At 39.9% G+C, this 17,387-nt stretch overlaps 2 protein-coding genes across 2 annotated transcripts in view; both read right to left on the reverse strand.

Annotated features, from left to right (window-relative positions):
• LOC140155696 (replication factor C subunit 4-like) overlaps positions 1–17,387 on the reverse strand; it is a 443,685-nt gene that overhangs the window by 167,374 nt on the left and 258,924 nt on the right. The gene's annotated exons all lie outside the window — the stretch shown is intronic.
• LOC140154646 (uncharacterized) lies at positions 1,077–11,736 on the reverse strand. Its single transcript, XM_072177213.1, has 6 exons — positions 11,661–11,736; positions 10,467–10,672; positions 10,007–10,088; positions 7,266–9,489; positions 2,838–6,996; positions 1,077–1,418 (listed from the first exon to the last, which is right to left on the reverse strand). Exons 1-6 carry the CDS (start codon positions 11,734–11,736, stop codon positions 1,077–1,079), a joined length of 7,089 nt encoding a protein of 2,362 aa, XP_072033314.1.

Consider the following 17,387-nt stretch of genomic DNA (forward strand, 5'->3'; position numbering starts at 1 on the left):
TGTTGAAGGAAAAAAGTTCAACAAACCATAAACCCGCTTCTGGATATCATTTGAAGTCAAATGATTATACCATTTTAAAGCTTACAATATATATTTTCTAAACACGAAATAAAACAAAATTGACCGGGAGCCGAATTTACGGCTGATTCGCCGTGTCCAATCACATATTAAGAGTATAAAACGTTTTCATAACCTTAAAAAACATTCTACTGCCCATCAAACAAAAATGTTTTACAGAAAACGTTTAAATGTCGGGTTATGTAATGGGTATAAAAACGTTTTAATAACATTCCAAAATTATTCTTGAAAACTTGATACAAAACATTCTAAACAAAATGTTATTTTGGGGTTGAAAAAATATTTTGCGAAAAATGTTTGCCCAAAATATTTTCAATAACATTTTAAAAACGTTTCGATGACCTTAATATAACCCGACATTTAAATGTTATTACAAGGTTTTGAAAAAACCATTTTAAGAACATTTCTGTGTTTGCTGGGTTCAAATATTTTAACATAATGTTATTAAGTATTGACACAATATTTGGCAAAAATGTTTGCAAAAATAATTTGCAATAACATTTTTTGAAAACATTTAAAAATATTGTTGCAGTGTGTTTTCACATTTTCACGTTTTAAAACGTTTTCATGACCTTTATATAACCCGACATTTTAATGTTATTAAAACGTTTTTAGCTAAACCAAAAGCCAAAATATAACTTATTTAAAACGTTTCTAAATCGTTTTTGTGTTTGCTGGATCACCATGTTAACCAATTTAAACTATACGTTATTTAATATGTTTGGTTTTTAGCAATACAAATTTCAAACGTGCATAATGAATATGATTAAAACCCTTTAACAAAAACGTGAAAAAACTACCGTTCAGATTAATACCCGTCAAATTACGGTTGTTTCTAACAGCCCACATCTATTAATAAATCTTTGAAACATGCCATTTTAATTTCCCTTCCAAATGGCGTTGTCTGAGGCAACACTGTAGCGGCAACGAATCGCCTCTATCAATAATTCTGTTACTAGTTTCCATCTCAGTGAGATAGTGAGGTAACCGTATAACAACTAAGAACTTATAGCTTTGTTTAGCAGAGTAGCAATCGTCATTCCATCTAGTATATCAAATTGCGATATAACCAGTCCAAGCTGCGTTGGATCTGATGCCCAATTGGCGATCTCCATGGCAATCAAAGAATCCACACCATATGCTGTCATTGGTCGCTTTACATCTATTGCCTCTTTGCGCATGCACAGTAGTTCCGCCATTTTGGATTTGATTACATGTTCTATCTGTCGTTTGTTCATTGTTGCACTCCTGGGTTTCTCCTTGGTCACTTTACTACCTTTTGCCAAATGACGAAACTTGATTGCAGAGTTGACACACATCTGCTTCATGGCTCCCCATTCCTAAAATAAACAATGGAAATATCGTGAAAATAAAGCCACGTGGCATTTAAATGTGTATTCCTCTGCCAAGCAGCCGGGGGCACTTCAATTTGAAATGGATATAGGTGTAGGGCTGGCACTTTCGCACCCAGGGGCATTCGGTGAGAGCAAAATGTAAAAAATATGGGGTCATTGGGTGAGAGCATGATTTTTGGCATTCGGTGAGAGCAGAATGTAAAAAATATGGGGTCATTGGGTGAGAACATGACCTTTTTTTTAAATGGAATCTTTGGGTGAGAGCCGAAAAAGCTCTACCGAAACCTCGAAAATTGAATTTCTAGTTCTAAATGGCTTCAAATTTCTTTGTTTTTTCAAAATAAGTAACAAAATCAGTGATAAATGAAAGTTGCTGTTCAAATTGAACTTGTAAGGGTCTTTGGGTGACAGATCAAATGGAAAAATAAGGGTCTTCGGGTGACAGAGCATGTGTTCGTAAAAAATATTGGGTGACAGCGATGCTGAAAAAGGTGGTCTTAACAGCCCGACATACGCGTCACCTCCAAAGTTGAGTGCCCCCAGGCCAAGCAGTTGTGGTGGTCAACAAAACTATCAAGCTGCGGGTTTCGTGAGGCAGGTTTTTCAAAAATACCAAAAACGGATGGACAATAATAATTTTGATACAGCCTGATGGGGTCTCAGTCTCTTCCATTCGAAGTCCATTGCGAAGAATACTGTAGATTTAAAGTTTACACTTTTCGGCAGTATGCTTCACATTATTAATATTAATTACGTTATACAGTTATGAACAAAAGTTTGGAAAATTGTTGGATAATCCCTCTAAATCTTAATTTAACAATCAAAATGTTGGTAATATAATTTGATTGTGTATCACATCAAGCTGTCCGCGTATTTTGCCCCTAGAGGTCACCACTATGACCATATTCTGGAGAGGTGGAAACACAATGGAGGCATTTACGGTTTGAGCCCCACGATGGCAAGGTATATATCATGTGAGTAGGATGTTTAGATTCAATGGGTGCAGTTCTGGATATAACATAGCCCTCATAGTACCCTATGGAACACAATTGTACAAACAATGCACTCCCCCACTATCCACGAGTAGGGGTAAATGTAGTGATCCCTGACTGGTAAAGAAAATTGTGTATTTGTTTTGCTACCTTGCACCATTCCAGGATTGCAAAAGCGCCCTATACTAATCACGGATATGAGGTGGGCGGGGTAGGGCAGTTGCGGTGCGATTGTATTCCATGGCATAACATACACCCGGGGCTTCCATATAGACATTATTTGCGGAAACTAGGAACCATTGAAGCTAACAGCCCAGAAAATATATTTAAGTCATATTGTGATATGCATCACTCCATGGGGTTCCCCTAAATTGAACAATATTCCAAACCTTTGTCCATGATAGTGGTTTACCTGATCCTGACCTCCAAAACACACCACTGGCTGATCTGGTTTCCTTAGTAGCAAACCCAAAGCTTGGAGGAAATCATCTACGTGGATGAGCTTTTGGCGTCTATCAAAGTGCATTTGATACGATTCTGTCTCCGACACACCAAAAATTGTACCCATACATCTTATCGGACCCACCTGTACAGAGAGTGCTGGTAAACCCTGGGCATTGCGTTCCTCAGCAAGAGCGTCAAGATAAGCACTGACCGCCGAGAAAAGGGGTTTGGACGGAATACCAACGACAGAGTTGATGGAAGAAAGCATGACAAATATGTCTAGATTGTCACGCTTTGTTAGCGTATGCAAGTTTCGTGCTCTCGCTACTGTATCACTGATTATTTTGCTCGCTCGTCGCGCATCGATTTCAAAGGGATTGTCATCATAAATAACAGTATCAAGATGAAATACTCCTTTTATTGGTTTTGCTGAAGTTGATCGGATGTCATCTAGAACTTCTTTTGCCGCGCCTTCATCCCCTAGATTTGCTATGTATTCTCGTACTTCAACATCATGATTACGAAAAAACTTCTGCGTCTGTTTGGTGGAAGTTGGGAATTCATCATGAGATATAAGGACGATACTTCTAGCTCCAAGTTGATATAACCACCTAGCTAATGATAGCGCTAAGCTTGTATGGGCAGCAGTGACTACATACGATGCCTTTGCAGAAAACTGTTCTGGTGAAGGTTGAAGGTCTACATGATCTAATGGATTAAACTCATGGGGAATCTCTAGCACCACCTGTTCTGCTTGATTTGCTTTCTTCACATCATAAGAAGTTAGAAAGTCTTCAATTGGGCATTCTACCTGCGGTACTGGGTCGATCTGGTGTTGCTTGAGAAGAGCCATAACTTGGAGTACAATACTACGGAATCGTTCCGGCTGATGTTGCAAAAGAACCCCAATCTGACAGGAATGGAATACTTTATTCCCCATTAGGGCATTGGATGTAATACCAGCAATCTGCAGAACCGTTTCTCTAGGAACTTCACACAACCGTCCCTCAGAAGACAGAACAGACAGAATTTTCTCGTAATTTGGATCAGGCGATGACAGAAAAACAACATCGACTCCGTTGTTGTTGGTCCATCCAAAAACAGATTTTAAGAAGGAACTATTTGATATTTGAATCACATGTTGAACGCCAACTCTTTCCTTCAGGAAGCCTTCATTTTGAGAATCCCCTGCAATGCAAATGACCTGACATTTGATGTACTTTGCAATCTCCAGTGCTGCTAAGCAAAGAGGGACGTTATCAGAACTGATGAGGAGGGTTTCATTCCATGAGATTCTTGCCCGCTGAAGAAGACTATAATAAGCCGTAACAAGTGGGATTAGACTATTACAGTCTATATCTTGGGTATTTGGTACGACTAGCTTGCTGTCACAGATAACATGGGAAGCTAAAGCTATCTGCCCAAAGCCTATAACTTCATCACCGACACTTACACCTGAATCCGTACCGTCACTTTCGTCAATAGCCTCAACTGTACCGAGACACTGAATTTCCGAAACACCTCCAACATCTGGCATATCACATGAATGGAGCTGTGGTGGCGTATCTATGCCACACAGCGGTATTGAATCAATTCTGATCTTCACATGACCTGGTGGAACTGGCATTTCATCCACACCAAAGAACACCAATGTTTCTGGAGTTTCCGATTCATTTAGGAACGTAGCTTTCCAATGTTCAGGCATTACAGTTTCAACCATCTCAATCGGATAATTCCCTACTCGAGGAACTTCTAAAGAACCGGACTTTGAGATGACGAAATGATGCTCCGCTAACAGACTTTGGCTTCTAAGAACCGCAAATTGCTGAGCTACTCTATTGAAGCCGGAGGTAGAGGCAACGTGTAGTGAGTACAGAGGAACTGATCTTACTCGATTGCAAAGAGATTGAACTAGACCCAGAACCAAACCACTGTTGGATGTAAGATGGTTTTCCTTAGTTCTGACAACAACCCACAAACGACTTATCTTCCTATGGATTGTCCCTGCTATTTGAAGAAGGTCAAGCAGCGTTATCAAACCTTCATCTTCTCCACTGTGTAGGTAGATTACTTCACTTGTTTGCTGGATTCTCTTGAGTGTGTTTGCCAACTGCTGTATCTGTGAGAATGGTTTGAGTTTGACTGTGCCTTTCAGAGCAAGTGCCATTTCCTCGCCCAGGGTTTTTGTTTTTGTTGGAACATTCCTCTTGTTGCCTCTGTGCTGAATTGGAGGAGTTACTTTAGTATCATCTTCAAAAACGAGAGTCACACAATTCTGCTCATTAATTCCGATGTTGTTGGTATGTTTTACAGGAGCAGAACTTGGTTTTCGTCCTACCATAACACTGTGATAGAACTCTTTCTCCGTAGATGCAGAAACAACATCTTGTAGACCAACATCTTTCATGACTTGTACCCAGCCCTCTCGATGAAACCAACAGCTTTTGTTGAGTATCTGTGTCCGCTCATCTTCGAATACCAGACATACGTCCATAGTGCCAAACCATAATTCCGTCAGGAAGTGAGTGTTTGTACCTTCGATGATGTACAGGTGTCCATTAGGTAAGAGGAGATCATTCATAAATCCAGTACTTCGTCTAGCATCAACAGCAACGTGCAACGTATCAACACATACGACAATGTCAAAACTACCGGGGACAAAACCTTGCTCAGCTACATCTCTATCAACGCTTAGCACTTGATATTGTATGAAGGGACACCCCGGCAACTTTGTTCTTGCCTGCGTGAAGAAAGTAGCACTAACATCCGTGAAGACGTACTCCAATCGGTTTGCCATTCCAAATTGTTTCAAAGGCTCAACGACAAATCGTGTAAAACCACCTACTCGTCCTCCAAGCTCCAACACTCTGACGACCTGCTTTGTTTTCAATGACTGTTTCACGGATCGTATGACAGCGTTGGCTGCAGCTTCATAGTAGATTTTCATACTCAAACCATCCCAGAAGTACCTATCTAAGCAGTCTGCTGAGAACATGATCGGAACACAAGTATGTGGATTACGTAATGTGTCTGGCAATGCTTCGCCAAGACGTTTCGCAAGATGCATTTCTACCTCTAATTCTGGGCAATGTGCAAGAACCTTGTCCATCACTTCCGGTATCCCGTCATACGGAGTGATTTCTCGTGTATATCTTGTTTGAACAGCATCGTAGATGGCCATGTACTTATGATATCGTTTTCCTTTGGCTTGTTCTACATCTGGAACTGTATCAAGAGCGTGCTTGATGTAGGAAACACAAATATTCTCGATATCATCTGCCATTTCTTCAGCACGTTTGATGGCACTCACATCTTTCCCACATGTTGCTGTAATGTTAGGTTCTTCAAAATTCTTAGAAACGATTGAAGTTGACAGATTACATGCTTCCAAAGGCTGCAAGTGCGTTGTGAAAAAGCATGTCTGTATGTCAAAAGTAGATGTTCTTTTGTCGACATTGTGACATTCCAAGTTTTTGATGATTCCTAAGACGGATCCTGAGTCACTCAGTATAAGAAGATTCGATACCAAGAAATGACCATCACAGTCGACAACGTCAGTGTAAATTATCATACTGCTTTCTTCAGCTGTGAAGAAGCTTGGTTGTAGGATGATTGATTCTAGGCCAATTGGTCGATATTTGATTGTCGGCTGCTGAACGGTAACGGATGATGCCTGAAATGCTGCATTTAACGCTGCTAAAAATGCGTGTTGCTTGTTTGTGAGAGATTCCACGTTGACGTAAGTCACGGACTCGCTGTCTCCCAGGTAAACTTCATCAACGACTTGCAGTGCTGTTTCGTTTGTGATTCCTGTCACCTGGAGTTGATGATAGAAGTCTTCTTTTGACAGATATGTTGAGCACCTATCTAGGACGTCATCTGCATCGAAGTCGGCTTCTTCTTTGGCGATTGCAGTGTCATCAGTATCAGTTATTGTAGCTTTGAAGTAGCTGGTATCCTTCTCTGTAATCTCAATGTGATAACCAACTCTTTTCATATCCAGCTTCAGAGCAATTTCTCGATGGCTATCATCTGTGGACCAGCTAAGGGGTTTCAAGAAATGAACGTTTTCAAACGCAGCATTTCTATCCCCAAATACAATCTCAGATGCGTACTTCAGGAACCCACTGCAGGGAAATACAAGAACGTCATCTTCGAAATACTCTGATAGGAAGGCGAACTTGTCTGTGGTAATGTATCCATTTTTGCCCTTGAAAGACCGATCATCCATACCAAGTCTAACGTTTTGGTGATCTTCAGCCTCAATCCACAAACTCTGGTGGTGTTGCCATGGATAAGTTGGAATTGGAGCCCATTGGGCGGCATTGTGAGTTACTTTATTCCAGTTGATGTTAACGCCCAGAGTATACAGGTTTCGAGAGCAAGTAATGCATACATTTGGTCATTAGCATTTCTTCTACCAGACACTACCACGGACATCTGACGCATTGGATCGTTAAAGTGCAGTATCTTTTGGACATCAGATCGCAAAGTTGCAGTGGCAGATACCTCAAGAAAGATAGAAACATCCGTATCGTGTAAAATGGACTCTATGGCTGGCTGAAAGAGTACAGGTCTCCGTATATTTTCCCACCAATAGTCGACGTTAAGAGGATCTTTGTAGCATTCACCACTTACTGTCGAATAAAATGATGCAGTGCGATTGCTGCTATCACTGGAGATCACATTATCCATTGACTTCCTGAACTTAGCTTCTATCGGACTCATAAACTGAGTGTGGTAAGCGGCTGTTACCCGTAGTTGTTTAGCTTTCTCGGCATTGCTTTTAACGATAGCACCTATATGGTCACAATTTCCAGAAATGGTTACTGATCCGGGTCCATTGATTGCAGCAATGTGGACGTCTGGATAGCTCTTGCAGAGTGCTTCAGCAGTTTCTCTGTCTGATCTCACAGCCGCCATGCTCCCCGTTCCCGAGAGAGTAGCCTGCTGTGCAGCCCTGTAATAAACAACGGATATTGCCTCTTTTAGGGTAAGAGCGCCTGCAGCATAAGCAGCTGCAATTTCCCCCAAACTGTGACCTACTACAAAATCAGGGCGAATTCCCCAATGCTTCCACATGTGGAACAAGGCAATCTGAAAGAAGTGGATTGTTGGCTGCAGGATCTCAACCTGTTCAATGATATCTGGAGATTTGGCTTCATTGGGAGAAATACCATTGAAGACACCCGTCCTTTCGATAAGTGACCAGCCACTTAACCTCTTGAAAATGCTATCACATTCATTTATTGTGTCCCGGAACACAATTTCATCCTGATACAGCTGACGCCCCATATTATACCACTGCTGACCTTGACCAGGAAAAACGAAACATATCTTCGGTTTGGAGTGAGGTATATCGTCACCTTTCACTAAGGTGTCTTTGATCTCATCTTGGAGGAAGCTCGTGAGTGTGCTCCGAAAGGTGTCCGATGACTCTGCTACGACAGCAAGCTTGCATGTGTGATGCTCTCGTTTTGTGGCTTGCCAAGACGCTACCTGAAGAGCATCAACATCGCTGCTAAAATGCACCCACTTCTTCGCCAGATCTGTTAATGCTTCCGGGCTTTTAGCAGATAACGGTAATATGACATATTTACCCTTCTTGCTTTGGGTTTCTCCAAATTTCCATCCAGCCATCGGAATTTCCCGATCGGTTTCTTGCTTAGGTGCTTCTTCAAATATCATATGCGCCACTGCGCCGGCAAAGCCGAAACTGTTGAGCCCAACTCTGTATGGTTCTTCGGCATCCTCAATTGGTTCGTTACAGGTTTGTACCCTTATGTTGAGACGTTTTAGATTGATAGATGGGTTTATGTTCCTGAAGTTGATTGACGGAACAAGTTGCCTCTTATTTAACATGAGTGCAACCTTGATAGCAGATGTGACACCAGATGCGCATTCGGTGTGCCCAAAATTGCTCTTTACCGATCCTATTTTGATTGGTTCTTTGTTAATGCTACCGAATGTCTCTCCGATTGCTTGGGCCTCAATCGGATCACCGACAGGTGTGCCTGTGCCGTGTGCTTCAACAAACTGTACAGAAGACATTGGAATGTTGAACTTCTCATAAGCCATGCGCATTACCATCTTCTGTGTTTCACTGCAAGGCATGGTAAGACTTTTACTGCTACCGTTACAGGCAATAGCGCTACCTCGTATCACTGCGTATATATGATCATTGTTTTGTAAGGCTGCATCTAAGGGTTTTAGAATGAAAGCTCCCCAGCCTTCGCTGCGTACATAGCCTTTAGCCGTATCGGAAAACGGGCAAGACATACCTTCTGGGGACAAAACGCCTAATGCACTGTAACCTACAGTCACTTCGGGTATGATAACAGGGTTTGCACCGCCCGCGAGTACAACGCTACATTCGCCATTCCATAGGGATGAGCACGCTAAATGCATGGCAGTAAAAGAAGACGCGCAAGCTGTATCAACTACCAAGCTTGGGCCTTTGAAATTGAATACATAGGAGATTCGATTGGCTACAACTGAGTGGGCAATACCCGTAAGAGTGTATGGGTTTGTTATGGATGTGTCCATTATCATGATAGGGTAATCCATTCTACCCACTGCGATATAGACACCACAGTCTCCACATGTGGATGGAATAATACCTAGGAATTAAAATGAAATGGACTTCACGTCATAAAACTATATACTATATGTGACGTCGGACTGCCGACAATTGCTGGGCAAGTTCATTAGCTTTTATTAGCACTGTGGTTATACTGACACCACGGTCATACATTTATCAAATTAATTAACAAGGTCAAAGGTGATTCTTCGAGCAGTGCAAGATTTCATCTGGAGAGAGAGTACAGAGTAGTTTACTAAAGAATAATAATTACACGCGTACTAAGATGCATTGGGAGAGCCTACTGAATTTCCAGCCTACTGAATTATTTAACATAATTATAACATTCCTTCTAGAATAATAAGAATTTTGGATTTGTATTTGGCTTTTTTTACTACCTACAATATTGCGTCCTACATATCGGAGAACTTCGTCAAGTTTAAATGATATGGTACAAAATTCTAAAATGTTTATTCACTGAACAACATTGGTGAATATACTATGAAGGATTCGTTTTAGAACATAGTTGATATGTAATATCAATTCACTACATTTACCTGCATCTTGAAAAGCTTCGTAAGCAACTTCGAGCATGTGTCTCTGTTGTGGGTCCATGGAAGCAGCTTCTCTAGGGGAAATCTGAGGAGGATGGGCAGATTTGAACAATATTGTCAATTCTTTGGTTATGTTACCGACGTTACTCGCACAAATAGACACTGGCATGTTTATGCCGACTGACTTATAAACATCTCAAAAAAGTAACTACCCCCTCCCCCCTGTTGGAAGCAGAATTTATTTCTGCACATTTTGACACCTTTTGGCTGTGAAGGAGACTAAAATGTATACTATTAGGTCAATCGGCAAGACAGCCAGTCATAACACGTTCCTGCTTTGAGTAACAGATGATGACGTCAGATGCAATGTTCCTAGTTCCGAACTAATTTGGTTTTCTCGGTATTTCAATTCAATGGCACATACATCGGGAAAATACTATGAAATGATATAGTCATAACATACCTGGAAGAAGCTATTGTCGAACTTGTCGATGTCATGAATGAATCCACATCGTTTCGTTACCATTTTGCTGTGAACCGATTGATTCTTATGATAGAAAGACTCGATTGACCAACGGTTGGGTGGAATCTCTGATACCATATCACGGCCTTTGACCAACACATCCCAGAACTCTTCAGGAGACGTTACTCCACCTGGCATACGGCATCCTGATTTATTAAAGAAAAAGAAAGAAAGAAGATGTGTTTTGTTTAAATCGTCGCTCCTAATTTTGATTTAATTCACGTGATCAATAATTATTGGTAGGTCCTTAGTCAACAATCTGATTTCTTAATTTTAATCGTCCATCCATAGTCACAAAACATACCGTGTCTTAACCAAATACAATCTTAGCATGGTCTATGAAGCATGTCTACCATTGTTTCGGGCAAAATGCTTCGGCCATTATTAATTTGTCACTGACTTAACAGCATATTTACACTTTACCTGGCAGGTGACTGTTAATAAATGATGAATAGAAAGTCATGTGTAAGTGTCCCACTTGAGAAAGTGGTACCATCATCTCTGTTACCATTGTTCTCACGCAAAAGTGTGTTTGTGCAGGTCGCGAACCAATAAAGCAGGCTTCAGCTGTCAATGTACACACTTCTTTAATTTGGCGCCCACCTGATTTTAGGCGCTTCATTTAATTAAAATGAACGTCCTTGCTGATCGATTACACATCAGAAGCCCCACGTGGCGTAGCTGGAGTTGTGTCGGAACCCCCCCCATTTCTGAAGCAATTGCATAAATACGTCTAATTTGGTTATAGTCAATTTCGGTCTTAAAATGCCAGCGACTACACTGTAAATCCAAGTGTTTAGGGTTTCTGTAACACTTTTTAAACACTGCAAGGTGTTTAGGTGTCCTATACCTTTACTGTGTAAATAAAAATTCAACACCTTGCAGTGTTTAAAACCATAAACACTTGGATTTACAGATTCAAGTCGTGTTAAAATGCTTACGAAGCGCGCGAAACTGTGACTTTTACCGCTGGGGGGGGGGCGCAGAATCGATCTTGGGCGCTGAATTGGTCGATTCGGCGCTCCCCCTAAGACGCCCAGGGCCTGTGCCCTCCCTTGACCCTCCCTAGCTACGCCACTGCCCACAGTCCAGCTATGGTGCGAGACCGTTTTTATGGTTTTAGATGACACTCACCGATCCCAACAATTGCGATGGGGAATTTGCCTCTACTGTCCGAAGTCTGGTGGGAAATTTGTTCCTCCATATTCATGGTGTTAAGAACTGCTTCTTGACATTATAAAAAGTGAATACAATCCGAATATTTTCTGAAATAAACCAAAACAAAAAATACATTATGATTAGAAATTGATACCTGGCTTGCCTAAAATGAATGTATGAAAAAATCACAACAATTAATAAATAGTAGTATTTTTTACACGTCACAATCTAGAAGCATAAAACAAGTAGTTTTGTTCCTATCACGTATAACACATTGTTATCCCGTTATGATAATTTTCACTAATATTCTGTTTTGTTAAAATAAACATGTTGCTGCAACTTTCATTTATCGAAATTTTCCACATCATGAAGTCACAATAACCGGACATGTCAAATATGCGCCGGAATGACAATCCCTACCGTGGGATCCCTACAAACAAGTGATTTAGGGCATATAAGTTTGAAGTTCGCGCCCGGGGGTACTCTCAGTATATGAGGCAAAGGAGAATGTGCCCTTCAAAATGGGTAGTATTTTCTGCGAACTTTCCTTAGACATGGGTCTACAGTATAAAAAAATCAATCCTGGGACATGGCTGCTTTGATTCACCAATTAGAGGTTAATAACTGCGCATCGGTTATTTGGAGGGCAGTGTGAAAAATCTAAACATTTTGCCTTTGGAACCGAGGAATATCCCGAGGGGCGTAGCCCCGAGGGATATTCCGAGGTCCAAAGCAAAATGTTTAGATTTTTCACAATGCCCGACATATTACCGATGCAAAGTTATTAACCTCATTCATAACCGTCACTTTAATCTCTTCACCTTACAAAATAACACAAAAGTTTGCTCAAAAGTTTATAAAAATAGATGATTTTTACATATTCCCTTGCCAAAAATCGATCAGGCTAAAACAGAACGACCAATAACAAAAGTGCGTATCACAATCTGTGCAAATATGGTAGCGCGCAATCCAAATACGGCAGCCAGCGCGCGCGCAGTTTGTTGGACGCACAATACCGCGCACGCAGAAGTCAATTGTGTGCGACAATTGGAACAATTACGCATTTTGCGGTCAATTGTGAGATATTAATGACCTCGATTTGCGTTCGCGTTTTCGCAAATAGTAAAATATGATTGGATCGCACGCATCGCGTTTATTAATGAGGTTATGAATTTTAACCTAAAACCAGTTTTTCGCATATGAACCTGTATTAACAACAACAAAAAACCCTTAAATATGGGTTCCTATTTCGGGCAACATTATCCTTTTAATCGAAATTGGTACAGATTCGGCAGCTTGAGCCCCCTCAACACACCCACCACAACCCCACAACCCTGTTTGAACTGAATCCAACCCCGGTATTCTCGGTCTCACACACCAGCAGTCTCTTGGTATATTCGGAGATATTTTGTATCTCTTCGTCGCATATACGTGAGGAAAATATTATTATTAATGCTGGTGTACTTCATAAACTTGTGACACTCGCCGTTTCAATTGTGTTCATTTTAAAGTAGCATAGCCTGTTTTTGATTCTTCGATACAGCCAAGGTGAGTGTTTTAAATTATGAAACGCGAATTCAAATGCATTTTACTGAGCTCATAGGTACATTGTGTGGTAAACCATATTAGAAGCTTTAATATTTGACTATTTTGAAGAGAATTTAAAACATGCTTCTCTTGGACCCAACATACAGGGCTCAATTCTTGTCTTCCTTATCATGCTTACGCGTTGACAATAATTGATTTGAGGATGCGTCAGGAAAGTGAAACATACCGGTATGTCACTTGCCATATCTCATTGTAAGTTTTAGTCTATAAAAGCTATAATCATGGTCTTGTAAGTTGCAATCCACACAGAATACAAATAGAATTTGACACGAATCGAACTAACGCCTAAGTTTTACAAGTCTTAGTTTTACAGGTCCTAGGTCTAGTTTTACAGGTTTTAGTTTTTAGTTTTACAGGTCTTAGTCTTAGTTTTACCATGGTTTTACAGACACCCGAATCGGACCAGTTTTAGGAGTCGATATCGTGACAGCCAAATTCCAATGTTTACGGTGGAAATCTTGCTCATAATATGTAACCGACAAAAGGACAAATACAAATTTGCGATTCAGTTGCCAACGTTGCGCCGAGTTTATTCTTTTGAAAATCACTTTTTTATTAGGATGATGTTTTGTGTCATTGCCACCGGCGAGCTTAAAATACATTCGTCTTAACTATTTATGGAATAGTTTAATGAGTATAATATGGCCCTGCTATAGCAAAGATGTATTGAAATTGATGACCGGAATACGCCTGGGCTACAAAAGCGACTGAGTTACCATTGATCCTTTATCGGTCATTATAAACATTACCATGATAATATCAAAAATCGCAATTTCCTAATTTCCGATCGACATTATTTTGTTTGCCTCAATAGGCCATTCATGTATAGGACGTCGTCTTCCGGGCGTTATTCTGTCGGATTCCATGGCGACGGCGCAGCGTCTTCCACACCCAGCTTCCACATTAGAAAACGTCGTAATAAACCCCCTTACCTGGCTAATAACTTAAAATCACAGCTGAAAATCGAACTGAATCGCAGCGGAGAACCTAAAACCCGGAATTCACGCGTTGTCTGTCGCATCGAAAAACCGCGCCTGGAAACGCGGGGAAAACGTCGGGAAAATACCGTAAAAAGCTATACGTTTCATCAGAACTATCATAAAATACTGCTAAAAGACCCTACTGTGTATAAAAATGGATTTTAAAAATTCTACGATTATAATAAATACAATCTGAGATACAATGAGATAAAACTTCATAAGCTTTTATAATAACGTAAAATTTATAATATTACCATTGGTTTGGAGTTGCTTCGCATGTAGAAGCATGGTTTGGAAAAATATCCAATTTTTAATTGCATTTACTGGCTGTTTACGCATATTTATATTGATATCATGATGATAAAAATGACACGTTTTATTGGCATTTGTAATAAAATACTATTTTACTACCTGTAAGAATGGAATTTTAAAACTTTACGATTACAATATTACCAATAAGGTAAAACTTTCAAAGCTTTTATATAATATAATTTATGACCATTGTTTTCGAGGTACAGATGCAGGTGGTTTGAAAAAGTTGTGTAAAATTTCTCAAAAACTGTTATAGAATAATGAAATGGAATGCTTTTGATAAAAGTATTTTTGAAAAACACAAGTATTTCAAAGGAAAAGGTCAAAAGCAATAAAAAATAATAATAATATTATTTATTTGACTTACCAATATTATAAAACAACATACAAGCAAGTAAATGGTAATTCAGGAAAGAACAATAGACTTGCAAGTCCAAACACAGAGTGCTTTCCTTTCCTGTTACATGATGGAGCAAATTTGATTGGTTCCATTTTTATATGCCCCCCTGTGGTTCCCACGAGGGGTCTTAAAAATAGTCCCATCATGTTGTAATGTATCTCAAATTATTCCTCTTATAACACAAAACAAAAAATCAATTGTCATATTTTTCTACAGTCATATGGAAAGGTTTCTATACAAAAACGATTCTCTTATAAACCATCATCCACACAGTTTCCACCTCGATACACCTGAGCACACATTTTCGTCAAGCAAGCAGTGAAATGTCTCCGCACAGTCTTTGATTACACTACACGGTTGAGTGCATAGCAATGTAAGAGCTGTGGAGCTTCTAGCTGAAAGATGGGCCTCTTTGATTGGTTTTTGTCGAAACCTCAAGTGTTCCCTTCATCCAATTAGATTATTTAAAATATCAAACGTAAGCTAACACTTCCTCCTAAAAACACTTTTCGTCACTAGGTCAACAGATACCGCTATTCAATGTTATAGGCAAGGCGAATGTGGAAAATCAAAATGTAGGTTTCTGAACCTTTTCGCGATTTAAAGTTAAGGGCAAATCTTTTTCGATTGAATTATTTAGTAGGGAATCATTTTCATTGTTTTTCAATCTTTTGCCGTCCCGGACTACTAGGGACAAATCCTTTCCAATTGAAAAAAATGAAAATATTCACTCTAAAAAAGTTTGAAATCTCATTCCAAACACATGCAACATATTGGATTGGATAGTGAAATCAGTCTACAAAACGAGGACCACGGAGCAATAACAAAATGGACAAATAAAAGTTGATACCTTCGCAACCATGTATGCCAGGGATTTAGGAATTTCAACATCAGCAAGTTAGTGTTTGGGGATGCGAGTTCGAGCCCTGGCGTAGGCCCTGGCGTAGGCCCTGTTTGTATCGTGAAATAACTGAGCTAACTTGAAATTCGCCTGGGCAAGAAACTTTATTTATTGTATTGGTACACCGAGAACTCGGGAGCCAGGCTATGGTATGTATATGTAAGGTGTGCGCTTCTTAATGACAAGTCCCTCCCTGACAGCCAGAATAGAGTCAAGTGACTCTGACTCTCAAAAGGAGTCAGACTCTAGAATAGTTTGGCTGTTGACACCATGGAATTAATATTCTCCTATTCCTAAGGGATGGTGGTTCAGCCTAAATTTCTTCGTCCGGCAAGGCCCATAGAGCTGACATAGTGATTGCTCGCGGACAACCTAACCCAAACCTCCACACGGTATCGGATGGGTCGCGCTAACTTTGGCAATGGGGAACAGGCTTGGATTCAAGGATTTCAGCTAGCCGGAGGACCATGTTGAGTTTTGTCCACGGCCTAGCTAGGCTTGGCTGACTCAATCTGGTGTGGCTCAGAGAAGATAACGTTTGGTTTGAAAGGAAAGGAAATGAAATCACTGTACAAGTAACTACACAGGAGACATTTACGCGGTCTGGACAATACAATGGAAATAACTAAGGTGCAGTGAACCATAAAATGTATTGCAGTGGAATAAAACTACATACTATTTAAGGTTGGTCTGAACCCTGGAATTATGGAAACTTTCGGGCCTCATAACTTCTAAATTGTTGGTCTAAAGTATATAAAAGTATACATATTTAGAATGGCAAAGACTTGATAAGTTCATCTGTGAGGTCAAATTTGGGCCAAAATGGCACTTTTTTGGCCCAAAATCCCCAAAATAACGGTTTTTGGCCCACTTAATTTTTAAAAACTAGATCAAAATATCTAGGACCCGTTTTTTCTTTTTTTTGAATTTCGACTAACTTTGAGAAATTTGCGCCAAAAATGGTCCAAAAATGCAGATTTTTCAAAAAAATCTTTAAAAAGCCCAATTTTGGCACAAATTTCAAATATTTTTGGTGAAATTGGTCAAAATTCAAGAAAATGAAAAAACGGGTCCTAGATATTTTGATCTAGTTTTAAAAATTAAGAAAAAAAAAAAATTTGGCCCAAAATTTTTTGTTACGGTGCACAAAAAGAAGTGGGCCAAAACCGTTATTTTAGATTTGGGGCCAAAAGTGCCATTTTGGCCCAAATTTGACCTCACAGATGAACTTATCAAGTCTTTGCCATTCTAAATATGTATACTTTTATATACTTTACACCAACAATTTAGAAGTTATGAGTCCCGAAAGTTTCCATAATTCCAGGGTTCAGACCAACCTTAATGGGATGTCTAGCTAAGTGACCAGTAGCAGTCGAAAGCACCATTTACTCTACAAAACAAACAAACAAACAAACAAACCTAAATTACTCATCTGAAACTCAAAGTAAAGTCGCCTACTCCGGTAGGTATATACTTTGATTTTATATCTTGTGTATCATTAT

Source organism: Amphiura filiformis, chromosome 6 (genome assembly GCF_039555335.1).
Source record: "Amphiura filiformis chromosome 6, Afil_fr2py, whole genome shotgun sequence".
NCBI classification, from domain to species: Eukaryota; Metazoa; Echinodermata; class Ophiuroidea; order Amphilepidida; family Amphiuridae; genus Amphiura; species Amphiura filiformis.